General features: G+C 43.5%; 1 protein-coding gene across 7 annotated transcripts in view; it reads left to right on the forward strand.

Moving 5' to 3' along the window:
• The first annotated feature begins 350 nt into the window (after positions 1-350).
• raf1a (Raf-1 proto-oncogene, serine/threonine kinase a) overlaps positions 351-15,045 on the forward strand; it is a 27,414-nt gene continuing 12,719 nt past the window's right edge. For 2 of the 7 annotated variants that reach the window (XM_061688983.1, XM_061688993.1), the window contains exons 1-6: positions 353-962; positions 4,366-4,592; positions 4,746-4,858; positions 4,962-5,064; positions 5,153-5,310; positions 5,406-5,495. In XM_061688983.1, coding sequence (XP_061544967.1) covers positions 4,392-4,592; positions 4,746-4,858; positions 4,962-5,064; positions 5,153-5,310; positions 5,406-5,495 — 665 coding nt within the window. In that variant the 5' untranslated portion in view covers positions 353-962; positions 4,366-4,391. Of the gene's footprint in view, positions 963-4,365; positions 4,593-4,745; positions 4,859-4,961; positions 5,065-5,152; positions 5,311-5,405; positions 5,496-15,045 lie in introns of all 7 variants that reach the window. The other 5 variants (XM_061688972.1, XM_061688963.1, XM_061689002.1 and 2 more) reach the window with 5 other exon arrangements.

Raw genomic sequence — 15,045 nt, forward strand, 5'->3', positions numbered from 1 at the left:
TTTTATATGAATTTCAGTCCTAACGGCCCTCTGAACGAAACGAGCACTACCATGTGGTCCGCGATGAAAATGAGCTCCACACTCCTGGTTTAAACATTACAGGAAGGTGAGTGAGAAAAGAGAAGTTGAAAATTCAGTACATTGGGCCAACTTGGAACCATCGATCATGAAAATCCTGTTGCACTGCCCTCGAATCTCCAGATGATGGCGCACTTACATTTAGAAGAGTTAATTCTGCAAAGCCTTTCCTCCAAACCGGCAGTGGGCTGACCCTTGTTGATTACGAAAATATACCGTCCAGTTTTCCCATTTATTGTTAACTGGATTATTATTTGGTAAAACACACAGTCCTGTGAAAGAGCACAATGACCTCCCTTAGCCTGGCACGCAATACTCTGGAACCTTTTATTCTATGTATGACAATATGATTTCGCAGTCTGTTTCTATCGTCTTAGGGGCAAAACATGGTTTGGCGTGGGAGGGTTTAGAGCAGTGGGGCTGATGCTATCCTCTCGTTTTGATCGCGAGCTCTTGTTTCAATCGATGTCGTCAGACGGACGCAGGACGGCGCGCGTCAAACCTTTGACCTTCCACTGTAAATATTGTCAAACAAAAGTAGTCAGGAACGGGCTGGAATTCCAATGTAAAACAGCCTCGTTCGAGCCAACATAACAATAAATGCTCTCGTCGTGTCACTTTTCAAGGGACCGATCAACTTTGCCTTTAAACCACCCCGCGTCGGAGGTGGTCATACTTTTCTGCTTTCGAGGCGACCACCCTGTGACCTTCACGTCGTCCACTATCGCGACATTTTACGGGATACGGGTATTTTTTATTTTTTTTTTCGTCCCAAAGTCACTTGGCCTTTTCTTTGAGTGCGTTGCGAATATGATGATGTCACCGACGCCACTTTTTCCTGAAGTTATGGCGGAGCACCATTTTCACAACTTCTCTTGGTAATGGTAAGCGCTCGCTTTCACACACAGCCCCTGTTTACTGCATGTAGCGCGGCTACGTCTTAGCTACGTAGAAAATGCTAACTACAAATGTTCAAAGCGTGTCTCCAGAAAATTAAATGGAGTATTTTAAAGCGTGTGAAGGAGCAGTAGCGTTCGCCTCTGTGGGCCTACGTCGGCTTCCACTACCGTAGCGTCAAGCCGTCAACTGTGTGACCAATCATTTTCCTTTATAGTGTTGAAATTTAATGGAACGTTACACGATGGAACACAATGGACACGAATGTCACTGACTTCTCCCAATTGATTACTTGGCTTACCGTTTGTATATGACCCAAGCTAGAAAACATTACACATTATTTCTAGCTACCTAGCGTTGAAAGCGATCGCATTGGATGCAATCTTTTCTTCATTAGAATTTTGTTGTGTTCCTTTGTACAACATCAACACATAGGAGTCAGGACGTTACATGTTGTAGCCTACACGACATGGAGCGCCTGTGAATGTGATTACGTGCAGAGTTCTCGGTGTTGGAAAGAGCTCAAGAGGGAACTTCAATGTTTTGACATTTAGGTTGAACTTTGAAAGGAAGTATAGCTATTTCAGTATAAAGATCTGTTTAAAAAAATACTATCAGAGAATTTGGATCAGATTGACCCCCTATGCAGAATTATAACAAAAAGTGCACTGTAATAGTAAGCCCCCCCCCACACACGTATGAAAACAAAACTTGAATAAAGTTCGTATGAGGCACACCCCTTGTTTAACCTATTGTTTTTAGTGAGGTGAGGCAGATCTTTTAGTGTGCAGACTCACTGCAAAGCGCTGTACATTAGCAAGCTATTTGGTTTCTTTCAGACAGGTCACGTTACATGGTAGATGCAAACGCAGCACTTTTCACCACAGCACAACGAAAATACCTCGCGTAGAACAATACGAATGCAATATGCATTCAACTCATTCTGATGTTCTGTTTTTTTTCCTTTTCTTTTTTTAACCAAACCTTTTTTTGTTATATACAGTACTGGTCAAAGGTTTTAGAACACCCCGATTGTCCCAGCTTTTTAAATTGATTAAATTCTCATTTTACTCTAAAATGGAAGCACAGTCACAAAATAAATTATGGAATCGATGTACAAACAAAAATGTATTCAAAACTTTTTACTCATTAAAGTAGCCAGCCTTGGCAGATATAATAGCTTAACACACTTGTGGCATTGTCTCTAAAATGGAAATAAAAAATTCTTCAGAAGGTTCTTCCCAACTTTGTTGTGGAAGTTCCTGCTTGTAGATTTTTGCTGTCACAGTTTTTTTTTCCAGGTTAAAGTTAAAGTTTGAATTCTGTGCCATTTTGTATAATTCTGAAATGAACATTATTTTTCAGTTTTGGGTGATCTTACCAAGTTTTTTTTCAACCTCTGGAAATTCACCACTAGGTTTGTACCATTTCAACCTATTCATTAGACTATGAATTAATTGACTTTCAATTAAGAGAAAAAAAAAAGGGAAAAAAATGGCATGTTCTAAAAATATGACCGGTCAAAAGGCATGGTCTCCAGTTTGGGTGCAGAGCTCTCAATTCACTCCATTGGTGCCAGCAGTGTACTATCATTTTAGTGCAGGATGGGTTTGATAGATCCTTTGCATTTCATTAAGGTTAAGAGCTCTACATTCATGTAACTTTGAGAGGGTATATGTCAACACAATGCTATAACCCAAGTTTAGGCAGTATACTGCTCCTCATCCCTGATGCATCAGCATTGCTAATGTTAAGACCATATCGGTTATGTTCACCATTGTCAAATTAATATTGTTAATTATCTGATGAGGAGAGCTGTAGTACAATAGGACTTGACAGAATCAACAAAAAAATACTGTTTCCATCCCTAGTGTTTAAAGTATCTGGTGAAGTTCACATTTACACCTAGAATTTATAGATGGAAGATACTGGACTGGTGTTTTCACAAACATTTCTCCCTAAGCTTTTTGAGTATCGTGTTGGTTATCTGGGTGACTGTTTATAGTAGAGTCTAATAGCCTTGAGTGCACTCAACACAGTGAACCTTGAAGTGATGTGTACTGATTACAACAGAAGAAGACCACAGAAAGAAAAAGATGGCGTGGCAGATTTGGAAAGTTTGGAATTTTGTATGCAAATGTAACCAAAGCCTTAGTCCATCATGACCAGGTATGTCAGGTTGTTTGTGGTGTTAAAGGTTTCAGTACCAAGCAAGCACATTTAACCACCACAGCATTCAACATGAGCCTGTCATCGCTTGAAGCTTTGCGCTAATTGATGTGACATCACAATGCTTGTAATAGTGTGAATGCACCATTTTATTTCCTAGTTTTAACTGTTTAATTGTTTTCTTAGAGGATAATGCTCAGCAAAGAAAAGACTTTGGACTAAATTTCATTCATCTATAATGGGGAAAATTCTCAAATCAGTTGTCATCGCTGCCCTGCTAATTGCACCTCGTAGGGTGTATTTCTTTGCTTTGTAATTGGCAGTTGCTATGTTGTGTTCTGATTGTTCCTTTTTATTTTGTCTCAGTGGCAGTATTTGTGAGAAATCACACGCTATTTCTATGGAAATTGCAGTTATCACTTGACATAAGCTGCAGCTATCCACTTGAGATGCTTAAAGACTGGATTTGATTCCCATCAACACATTACCCCTGCTTTGTTCAACAAACCAAAACATTTGCTAGTTTCTTGTTTGGCATCCTATATACTTTTGAGATTCTTGTAAAAGGTGCAGCAGTCTCTCACTTTTTTAAAAAGTGTCCTCACCAAATATTTATTTGGTGAAACACTCTGAATGTTGCGGAGCAGCAAAACTGTAAATCTGTCGCAACCTTGTGATGCTATCTGTCAGTTGAACCAAAATCTCTCTTTCAACTTCTTGAAAGCTTATTGTGAGGAATTGCAACATCTCTGGGGGGAAATCTCATGCAAGCTATTTCCTATTATTCCTTTGTTTTTGTTGTATACTGAATACATTTGGTTTTCAGATCAAAAGATGAATATGAGACAAAAGATCAGAATTCCAGCTTTTATTTCATGGTATTTACATCTACATGTGTTAAACAACTCGGACAGAGAAACTTTTGTTTGAAGCCACCCACTTTTCAAGTGAGCAAAAGTAACCACAAAAACAAAGGAATTGACCTTGCTGCTCCAATACTTTCGGAGGGGACTATGTTCTATGCTCTCTAAAATTGACTGAGAAATAGACTTGGAATATAAATATTTGCCCCGTTTTATGTTCCTGCCAGTTAGTTTCATACACTTTGACAAGGAGTGTCCACACTGCCTCCCTCTCATTTAGAAAACAGACGACTAATGTAGTATTGATTATGTCAGCTTTTAAAGCATTCAAAGTTTGTGCATGGTTCATATTTTCCAGACCATTGAGAGCACTTGGCTTTACTGATGGAGCACCTCCAGGGAGCATGGAAGACACTGAGCAATGGCTTTGGAATGAAAGACTCTGCTTTTGAGGGTCCGTGCCTTTCACCGACCATGGTCCAGGGATTTCCCTGCCAGCGCCGCTCCTCAGATGACAGCAAGATACCCGACTCAAAGACTAGCAGCACCATCCGTGTCTACCTCCCAAACCAGCAGCGCACTGTGGTATGCTGATTTCTGTAATGTGTTGCAAATGGCATATTGGAGGTGCATTGAGTTTCCAGTTGAGGAAATACTATCGGTGAAACCGTTTGAAGGCATATGGAGTCACGCTGAAAGGCAAAATTATTCACAATTTAATATGTTGCCTCCACTTAGGTGAACGTACGGCCAGGTGTGACTCTGCAGAACTGTCTGATTAAAGCCTTAATGGTGCGAGGCCTGCAGCCTCAGTGTTGTGCTGTTTTCAGACTTCATCCTGGGCAGAGCAGGTGAGCTTCTGACCTTTTAAACTAGAGTTGAAAAACTGACAGATGTACTTGCTGCAAAGCATACCTGTATTCTTAATATAAGTGTTGCGCTATTTTGTAACAGTAAAAAACTACGGATGGACTGGAATACAGACTCAACCTCCCTGATTGGTGAAGAGTTGCTGGTGGAAGTTTTAGATCATGTGCCTCTGACCACACATAATTTTGTGAGTGCCTGAAGTGTCTAAGAATATCCCGTAAATGAGTGTCTCTACCTACAACTAAATAAATGTACAAATCTTGCTCATGGTTTAGGTCCGGAAAACATATCTGAAGCTAGCGTTCTGTGACATTTGCCAAAAGTTTCTTTTGAACGGTTTCCGTTGCCAAACGTGTGGCTATAAGTTCCATGAGCATTGCAGTACCAAAGTACCCACAATGTGTGTGGACTGGAGCAATATCCGACAACTCCTGTAAGTGTCCCCGCTAGATACGGTCCTGAAAACAAAACAGTTTTTGCACTAAAACGATAGTTTAAGGTTAAGTCACCCAATGTCTCTTTCTTCAGTTTATGTCCAACACCTGGTGAGAGTGGTGCACCGTCACTTCCCCCGTTAACATCTCGTCGAATGAGAGAATCATTAACTCGCTTTCCAAGGTATGTCTTGATCTTCCCATGAGGTATACTAACATTATTCTTTGCTCTTCTTAAAAGCAGCCCAGGAAATGTATTGTACAGTAAACAGCTTACAGCTAATCACACAGATACACAATGTACTGTACATACATGTAAACAATTCTGATGATAATAAAGAAGATACTGTAGCAGTGTTGTCCAGTGGAAAACAGAAAAACATTTAACTGCACGGCAAAGTGCACGAGTTACTGTACATTGATTGTTCTGACTGCCGACGCCCGTGCTGGTGGGAAAGTATGCTGTATTTTATTGTTCTTTTCTTTCCTGCCATCTTGTGGCATCTACAGGTGATTGTGACAACACTGACAACACAAACTGTTGGTCATATTTTCCAGATCATTGAGAGCACTTGGAAGGGGTGGGCGATATGGGCAAATAAAAATATCTTGATATTCTTTTAAAATTGAACAAGAATGATAATTTGACAATATCCTATAAAAGAATCTCTAAATATCTACTTGCTTCCCAGGACATTCATTGATAGACACTGTTTCGGAACAACAGCTCTTGTTTATTTTTTTGTGCTTCATACATCTACAAAACTGTCCAGAAGAATATTGTATGGCAATATTTAGCAATGAATTACTTTGTTATGGCCAGACTGTATACAAGAGAATATGCCAAATCAGGTTTGTGCAATAGTATTTTAGTTAATCTTTTGTTAAACAAACAAATTTAAACAAATGTCAAAATATTAAGATGAGATCAAAATGTAAATGTAATAAATTATTTGAAGCCAAATAGACAAATTTGTCACTACAGCACACACTGGCATACAATTTTGGCAAAACGCTGCAGGAAGAAACGGTGTTCTTTATATCTTGGCAATCTTTACCGGTACTAGTTTTTGTCATATGGTACATATTTGCTAAATGACTCAGCGAGGGTTTTCAGTGTGTGTTTTGCTGATTTTTCTTCTTTCCTTGAACAGAAGTCGTGGATGGATGGATGGCTGGATGGTTACTTTTATCCCTTTAGAGAAATTAGATTTAGTAGCTTCATAAAGTTTTAAAACCTTTCCATATGACAAGGTGCTTCTTCTCAAGAGTGAAATGGAAAAAAAGATGAAACTTTACACTCACGGGCACACGCACACTCACTCGTAATTTTGAAATGATGATATTTGAGGTCATGACTGCAGAATATATATATATTTCCCCTGGTGACAAGTTTAGCAGCTGATATTGGTAATACAATACAGGGTTCAAATAAATAAAGCAGAGGGTGATCAGTGACGGGATAGTGAAGTAAATACAGTATTTACTTGCAAACAGCTGTGGCTATACAATCACCTTTGCTGACTGTTATTACAAATCTGATATGGCTGCTGTTAGACTTGTGATTGGATGACCGAGTCGCAAGGGTGAGTTTAACTGGAGCGAGTGAGCATGTGTGTGGTCAGGACCTCTTGCCACTACAAACAACGGAGTGGACAACTCGTGGTTACGGTCAACAGTAACCGTTCATTTTCTCAATTTAAAGATATGCTCCTATAATAATAAATAACACATACTAGTAGACAGTATTTTGCCACAAAAGAAATATATATATATATATATATATTTGCCATATTAGAGAAAATTGTGATATGGCTACTTTTTGCACGAATAATGGAGCAGTTCCACATAAAATTAAGTGACTTTGTAATGGCAAACTGGGAATAAGAGAGGGTCCACTGTATTTTATTGTTCTATGCTTTGCTGCCATCTTGTGGCATATATAGGCAATTGTAAACCTTTTTATGGAAGCTGAAAGTATTAAAACAAAACGAGTGGGTTTTTTTGGTGTGTACATTTTCGTGTTTTATGTGCTACCTTCTATATTGGATTGTTTTTATTGCTTATGGCCTGCAATTTGTAGATGGCTGTCTCACTAGAGCAATGGCACAGTGTCCACTGTCCACACTAAGCAGAAGGGGAAATAATTAGAAACACAGCACAGTGAGCACACAAATGGCCCTTTTCCATTTTACCAGTTCTACCCCCAACCAGCTTGGTTCCTCCCTGTGTGGTCTCTCTTGGATTACACTTTTTGAGGTCGGGCAGTGACAATGGCACCGTTCCTCAGAACCTCCTCTGACTTGCTTCTAAAACGCGGGCTGAGGAGGGTCATGACATTACTGTCATGTGATTGGCCGACAGATGTAGGTGTTTCCTTAAGCGCGGTGAATTGTCACTTTCACAATCATGGCGTCTAAAGGCTGCCGCACACCAATCAACGCTGCCAAACCCGATTGAACTGTTGCGCAACGTGCGTTGTTTGGCGACTGTTTTCATGAGTGGCCGATCAGTCCGTCACTGATTTTTGCTGTGATTAAGAAGTTTAATCGCCGTCTTAACCCCGCAGCTTACACCCAATCAAAACGCAGATAAGCTTTCACGCACGCGGAAAACACATTTCCGGATTTAACAAAAGAGCCACACCGCCGGAAGCTATATAAACAGTATATAAACCATCAAGTACTGTGTTTTAAATCAATACATATCTATATTCATAATGTGCTTGTGGATGAAGCTTGTGCCCAGAATGTATGTGAATACACGTACATGCTGGGTATGTTCAAATGAATGGAGCCAGTGAGCCTCCTTTCAAATATCCACACACTCGCTTTTATTCTCGCCAACACCATCTCTCTTTAGCAACCTGCTTTGTCCTTAACTATTAATCTGTCTTTTTATGGTTTAAGAAATGTGATAAAGTACAATATACTGAATACACAGCATTAAACTCCTATACAGGCTTGCTGTTCAGGACGTCCGCTTGTGTTATAATATGCAAAGAGTCTTAATAGGAATTGGATAAAATCCGGTTTTTAATGACGTTCTCAGCTTTACGGGGGCTTACAAGTCCAAGGGCTGATATGTGAAAAGAGCCTGTTGTTTCAGTAGCACTTCAAACTGGTTAAAATTAGTGAGCGGCCAAATTAGCACGCACACTCAATGATCAAGGTGTTTCATGCAGCGCAATCCCAAGTACTGTTGAGAAAGTTGAATTTCTGGTAGTGAACCTTTTGTAGTCCAGTCTTCAGGTTGCATTAACAGTGCGCGACCATGCTGGAGGCATATCAACAAAACATAAAAATGCAGGCTCTGCATACAGAGCCGTGAAAATGTATTGGCCCCCTTCTCAAATTTTTATATTTTTGCAAAGTTTCCCCACTTTAATGTTTAAGATTACCAAACAAATGTAACCCAAGTGAACTTAAAATGCTGTTTTTAAATGGTGATTTCTGTCACGTGTGGGGAGTAGCTGGACCCAAGAGCAGGAGGCAGATGTAAAATGATGAACTGTTTATTGAGCAAAGGTTATGGAGGTTGTCCTGGATCTGTTCGCAGGCGGCGGCGTGGACAGGTGGCAGGGAGTGGACAGAACAGGCGGCTGGCTTGCTGGCAGGAATGACGTGGGTCAGGAACACAGGGGAGCACTGGGAATGAGGAGACACAAGAGTTAACAAGGGAACGAGGAGTTAAGTGGCTTAGTTGAGTACGGTGGGCTATGGTACCGCTAGGAGAGGCTGCAATACTTTGGTGAGAATTTCCTGGAACAGGCAGGCTTAAATACCGGTGGTGATGAGGTTGATTGGAGACAGGTGCTGAAAACAGAGAGGGGAGGGGAGAGAGAGAGAGGATGCAAAGAGCCCTCCAGGCTCCTATAATGGAACTGCAGGGCAGTATATGACAGTACCCCCCCCTCTCAACGGACGCCTCCTGGCATCCTGCCAGGCTTCCCCGGGTGAGCCACGTAGTATAAGCTTCCGGGAAATCCAAGACCGCTCCTCCGGCCCGTTCCCTTCACAGTCGACCAGGTACTGGAACCCCCTCCCCCGAGGCCTCAAGTCGAGGATGCACGACACCGTGAAAGCCGGATGGTCATCAATAATCCGGGAGGTTGGAGGGGGTTCGGCCGGAGGGCTTAGGGCGCAGGTGGAGACAGGCTTGAGCAACGAGACGTGGAATGTGGGATGAATCTTTAGGGAGTGTGGCAGTTTTAACTGGACGGAAGTGGGATTCATGATTTTGGTGATGATAAAAGGACCAATGACGTGTGGAGCGATCTTACTTGACTTTGTTTGAAGGGGAAGGTCGTGGGAAGAGAGCTAGACGGATTGACCCACCTTGTATTTGGGCGTCGGGGAGCGATGATGGTCCTCGAGCTGCTTGTTGCGTGCTGTGGACCGGTTCAGCGGTGCCCGGACGTCCTTCCAAACCGCCTGGAGGTGATCTTGTATGGAGGGGACTGCCACCGCCTGCTCCTGTAGCAAGCCATGAATGGGGACATACCGGTAGCAGAGCTGGTGAGGGAATTTTGAGCGTATTCAATCCATGGGAGGTAGGAACTCCATGAGGAGAGGTTGCGGGCGGCCACACAGCGGATTGCCGATTCCAGGGTTTGGTTGGCCCGCTCCGTCTGGCCGTTGGTCTGCGGGTGATACCCCGAGGATAAGATGGCTGCTGCGCCCACCGCTTTGCAGAATTCCTTCCACACCCGAGAGGAAAACTGGGGACCTCGATCGGAGACTATGTCGATGGGGATACCATGGATTTTGAAGACACGTAAGACAAGGAGGTTAGCAGTTTCCAGGGCGGACGGGAGTTTGGGAGGGGCACATAATGGACACACGATCGATGATTGTGAGAATAACTGTGTTACCTTCAGAGGGGGGCAGGCCAGTAACGGATGTGAGACTGGTGAGGAGAATAGCGACCTTGCCGTAATTACGGATGAATCGGCGGTATAAATTGGCGAAGCTAGGGTAACATTGCAAGTCTTTGCGCGTCGCGGGGATGGGCCAGTCGATGATGGCTTGGATTTTGGCGGGGTCCGGTTGTAGTGTTCCTTCTGCAATGATGTAGCCGAGGAAATGTACTAAGGATAGGTGGAATTCACATTTTTCCGGTTTGACATATAGACTGATCTCGAGGAGGTGCTGGAGGACCTGGCGTACATGGATGCGGTGTTCTTCGTGTGAGCGGGAGAAAATGAGGATGTAATCGAGGTACACAAACACGAACTGGTTGAGCATGTCATGGAGGACGTCAGTAATTCAAAAACTGCAGGGGCGTTCCTTAAACCGAATGACCAGATACTCGAAGAGTCCGAGAGGGGTATTGAAGGCGTTCTTCCATTCGTCCCCCTCTCAGATACGGATGAGGTGGTAGGCGTTACGAAGGTCCAATTTGGTAAAGATTTGGGCTTCGCAGAGAGTTGGCCAAGTCCTTGCTGAATACTGGGGAGAGGTCATGATATTCTTCTGGAATTTGGGAGAGGTCCACAAGGATGGCAGTAGGTGGTGGAACAGCAGAAAGCAGACAGTGGGAATGGCAATGAGGACTCCATCCAGTAATGGATAAACGAGCCCAGTATATGGTGGGGTTGTGGAGTTGGAGCCAGGGAATACCAAGAACTAAGAGGGTCTCAGGGGAAGTAATGACAAAAAGGGAAATGTTTTCGCGGTGATTGCCTGAAATAAGGCGTGTGATGGGCACTGTTTGGTGGTTGACCAGGGAAATTACTCGGCCATCCAGGGCGGTGAGTTTTTTCGGGGATGGAAGTGATTGGAGAGGGATTTGGAGCTGGTGAATTATTTCTTTATGAATAAAATTATGATCGGCACCAGAATCAATAAGGGCAGTGATGGGGGTGTTATGTGCAGAAATGATAATGCAAGCGGGAACGGTCATGAGCGAGGGAGAGCTTGAGGGAACGGAGGTTTGGCGTCGCGGTGAGACACGATGCTGACATTCTTGTGGATCTAAACGTGTTTGACCAATTTGTATGGATTCATTGGATGCAACGGGGAGTGGCGAAAGTGGGGAAGACGGTGCAGAACGCAGGTGAGAAGCTGACGGTGTGGTGCTCAAGAGTGGGAGAGTGTTCACACGAGCATGGCCCTCTCTCACGGGCTCGCTCTTGCAGTCTGTTATCCAGACGGAAAGGAGGGAGACATGTTGCGAAAGGGAGTGGAGAGTTTCGGTGATTTCTTTCAGTATTTTGTCCTGGCATCCAATGTGGGCGCCCTGGAGGGTGAGTGCGTTCTTCACTGCCTCTGGAGTTGCTGGGTCCATAGTGGCCAAAGTATTCTGTCACGTGTAGGGAGTAGCTGGACCCAAGAGCAGGCGGAGGCAGATGTAAAATGATGAACAGTTTATTGAGCAAAGGTTATGGAGGTGGTCCTGGATGTGTTGGCAGGCGGCGGCATGAACAGGTGGCAGGCAGTGGACAGAACAGGGGGCCGGCTTGGTGGCAGGAATGACGTTGGTCAGGAACACACGGGAGCACTGGGAACAAGGAGACACGAGTTAACAAGGGAACGAGGAGTTAAGTGGATTACTTGAGTACGGTGGGCCATGGTACCGCTAGGAGAGGCTGCAATACTTTGGCGAGGATTTCCTGGAACAGGCAGGCTTAAATACCGGTGGTAATTAGGCTGATTGGAGACAGGTGCTGAAAACAGAGAGGGCAGGGGGGGAGAGAGAGAGAGAGAGAGAGAGAGAGGACGGAAAGAGCCCTCCAGGCTACTATAATGGAACTGCAGGGCAGTATATGACAGATTTCATTTATTAAGGGGAAAAAATAAGTTTGTGAAAAAGTAATTACCCCATTTGTTAAATCATGAATTAATTGCAGCTAATCACAATTTTTGGTTAATTTTCAGTGATCACACCCAATGCTGATTACCCGCAGACCTGTTCAATCAAGAAATCACTAAAACAGAATTTCTTCTGACAAAATCAAGTCAGAGAAAAGCTCTTAAAAAGCTGCAACAAAATGACACGATCCAAAGACATTCCAGAACAGTTGAAAAATAAAGTAACTGACATCTTGTCAGTCTCGAAATGGTTACAAAACCGTTTCTAAAGCTTAGGATTCCAACAAACCATAGGGAGAGCCATTATTCTCACATGGAGAAAACCTGGTACAGTGGTGAACCTTCGCAGGAGCGGCCGGCATATAAACATTACCGCAAGAGAACAGCATCCAGGAGACCACAAGGGAAATTCTAAAGAACTGCAGGCCTCCCTTGCCTCAGTTAAGGTCAGTGTTCATGACACAACAATAAGGAAGAGAGTGGGCAATAATGGCATCCATGGCAGAGTTGTTAGACGAAAACCAGTGTTGACCCAAAAGAACATAAAGGGTCATCTTCCTTGAAAAAAACATCAGAATGATTCCCAAGAATTTTGGAAGAATTTTATATGGCCTGACGAGATGAAAGTTGAGCTTTTTGGAAGGTGTGTGTGTCGTTACATCTGGCGTAAATGTAGCACAGCATTTCAGAAAAAGAACATACCAACAGTCAAAACATGGTGGTGGTATTGTGATAGTGTTGGGTTGATTTTCTCCTTCAGGACCTGGACAGCTTTCTGTGATTGATGGAACCATGAATTCTGCTTTTTAACTGAAAATCCTAAAGCAGAATGTTCAGCAGTTTATAACCTCATACTGAAGCACACTTGGGTTCTGCAGCAGGATAACGATCAAAAACACAATTTAAAGTCAAGTTCTGAATGGCTTACAAAAACACAATAAAGGTTACGGAGTGGTGTAGTCGAAGTCCAAACTTGAATGCGATTGAAATGCAGTGGAGTGACATTGAAACGGCCATTCATGCTTTAAAACCTCAATTTTTGCTGAATTTAAACAATTCTGCCAAGAAGAGTGGGCCAAAGTATCTCCACAGAGATGTGAAAGACTCATGGCTAGTTATAGAAAACGCTTGATTTCAGGATTTCAGTTGTTGCTGCTGAGGATGGCCCAACCAGTTATTAGGTTTAGGGGGCCATTACGTCTTCACACAGAGCCAGGTAACTTCAAATTTTTTTTTTTTCACCTTAATAAATGAAATCGCCATTTAAAGTGCGACAAGATGGCGCCTACCAGTGTGGTCGCCTCGGTTACGCGCTCTCTAGTATTGTTTTTGTTTTCGTGTTTTTTGTTCGTCTTTGGAGACATTACACAAGGGGAGACTTGCTAACCATAAAGGAGGCTACTCCGGACTTTCTTTCACCAACTTTCGCAAATCCGCTTAGCCGCCATGTGCTTTACGGAGACTTGGCTTTGTGAGGCTGTACGCGCTGGCGCCGTCATGCTTCCAGGTTTTTATCTTCACCGAGCAGACCGCATCACGGAGGTTATCAGGGAAAACAAAAGGTGTCGGGATATGCTTCTATATTAACAAATAATGGTGTACGGACGTCACCGAGCTCAGCACACACTGCGGCCCGCATTTGGAGTCGCTGTTTTTGAACTGTAAGCCATTCTACTCGCCGCGTGAGTTCGCATCATTCATTCTCGCTGGCGCTTATATTCCGCCTCAAGCTAACACGAACGCCGCACTCCTAACTCTCGCTGAACAAGTCAACGAAATTGAAAAAAACAACCCGGACTCACCGCTCATTATTCTCGGGGACTTTAACAAAGCTAAACTCAACCACGAACTCCCTAAATACAAGCAGCACATCGACTGTCCTACCAGGGAAAATAAAATTTTAGACCACTGCTATACTACGTTAAAAAACGCATACTGTGCTATACCTTGTGCAGCCCTGGGCCCGTCTGATCACTGCTTAATTCACTTAATACCGACATACAAGCAAGAACTTAAATGCGCGAAGCCTACAGTGAAAACTGTGAAAAAGTGGACCAATGAAGCAAAGATGGAACTTCAAAGCTGTTTAGACTGCACAGACTCCATGGAGTGTCTTTGAAAATTCAGCTGGCAGCCTGGGTGAATATACGGACACTGTCACATCCTATATCAGTTTCTGTGAAGATGTGTGTGTACCAACAATGTCATTTCGCACATTCAACAACAAGCCGTGGTTCACTGCCAAACTTAAGCAGCTTCGCCAAGCTGAGAAGGACGCATATCAGAGCGGGGACAGGGCCCTGTATAATCCCACTAGAAACTAGCTGACTAAAGAAATTAACATTGCAAAGAAGAACTATGCAGCAAAGTTGGAAAGAAGAAGAATCACCTTTATTGTCATGAACATGCATGCAGATGAAATTTGTTCTCTGCATTTTACCAATCACAGTGAACACATACACATTAGTGGAACACACTGGAGCAGCTCAAGGACACCACAACCGTGAGTCCAGGGGATGTTGGCGGATGGTCCAGTCGGGGTCTTGAACCTAGGTCCCCCACGGTGGCAAGCGATGATCTGAACCATTGGGCCACGGCTGCCCAAAATCATTTTAGCGCTCACGACTCTAAATCAGTCTGGCATGCATTCCAATCGCTGACAAATTACAAGTGACGATCCCCTGAGAACAAACAGCTGAGAACAATAGCACACTAGCCAATGACTTGAACACCTTCTACTGCAGATTTGAAAAGGACACTTTCACGACATTGCAGGTGAGGCTGGGGGTGGCCACCTCATCCACACGCAGCATCAGCACTGGGGCGCCCCAAGGTTGTGTCCGCTCTCAACACGAACGACTGCACCTCAACGCACCCGGCTGTCAAACTCCTGAAGTTTGCAGATGACACCACTCTCATCAA

Source organism: Phycodurus eques, chromosome 1 (assembly GCF_024500275.1).
Source record: "Phycodurus eques isolate BA_2022a chromosome 1, UOR_Pequ_1.1, whole genome shotgun sequence".
NCBI lineage: Eukaryota > Metazoa > Chordata > Actinopteri > Syngnathiformes > Syngnathidae > Phycodurus > Phycodurus eques.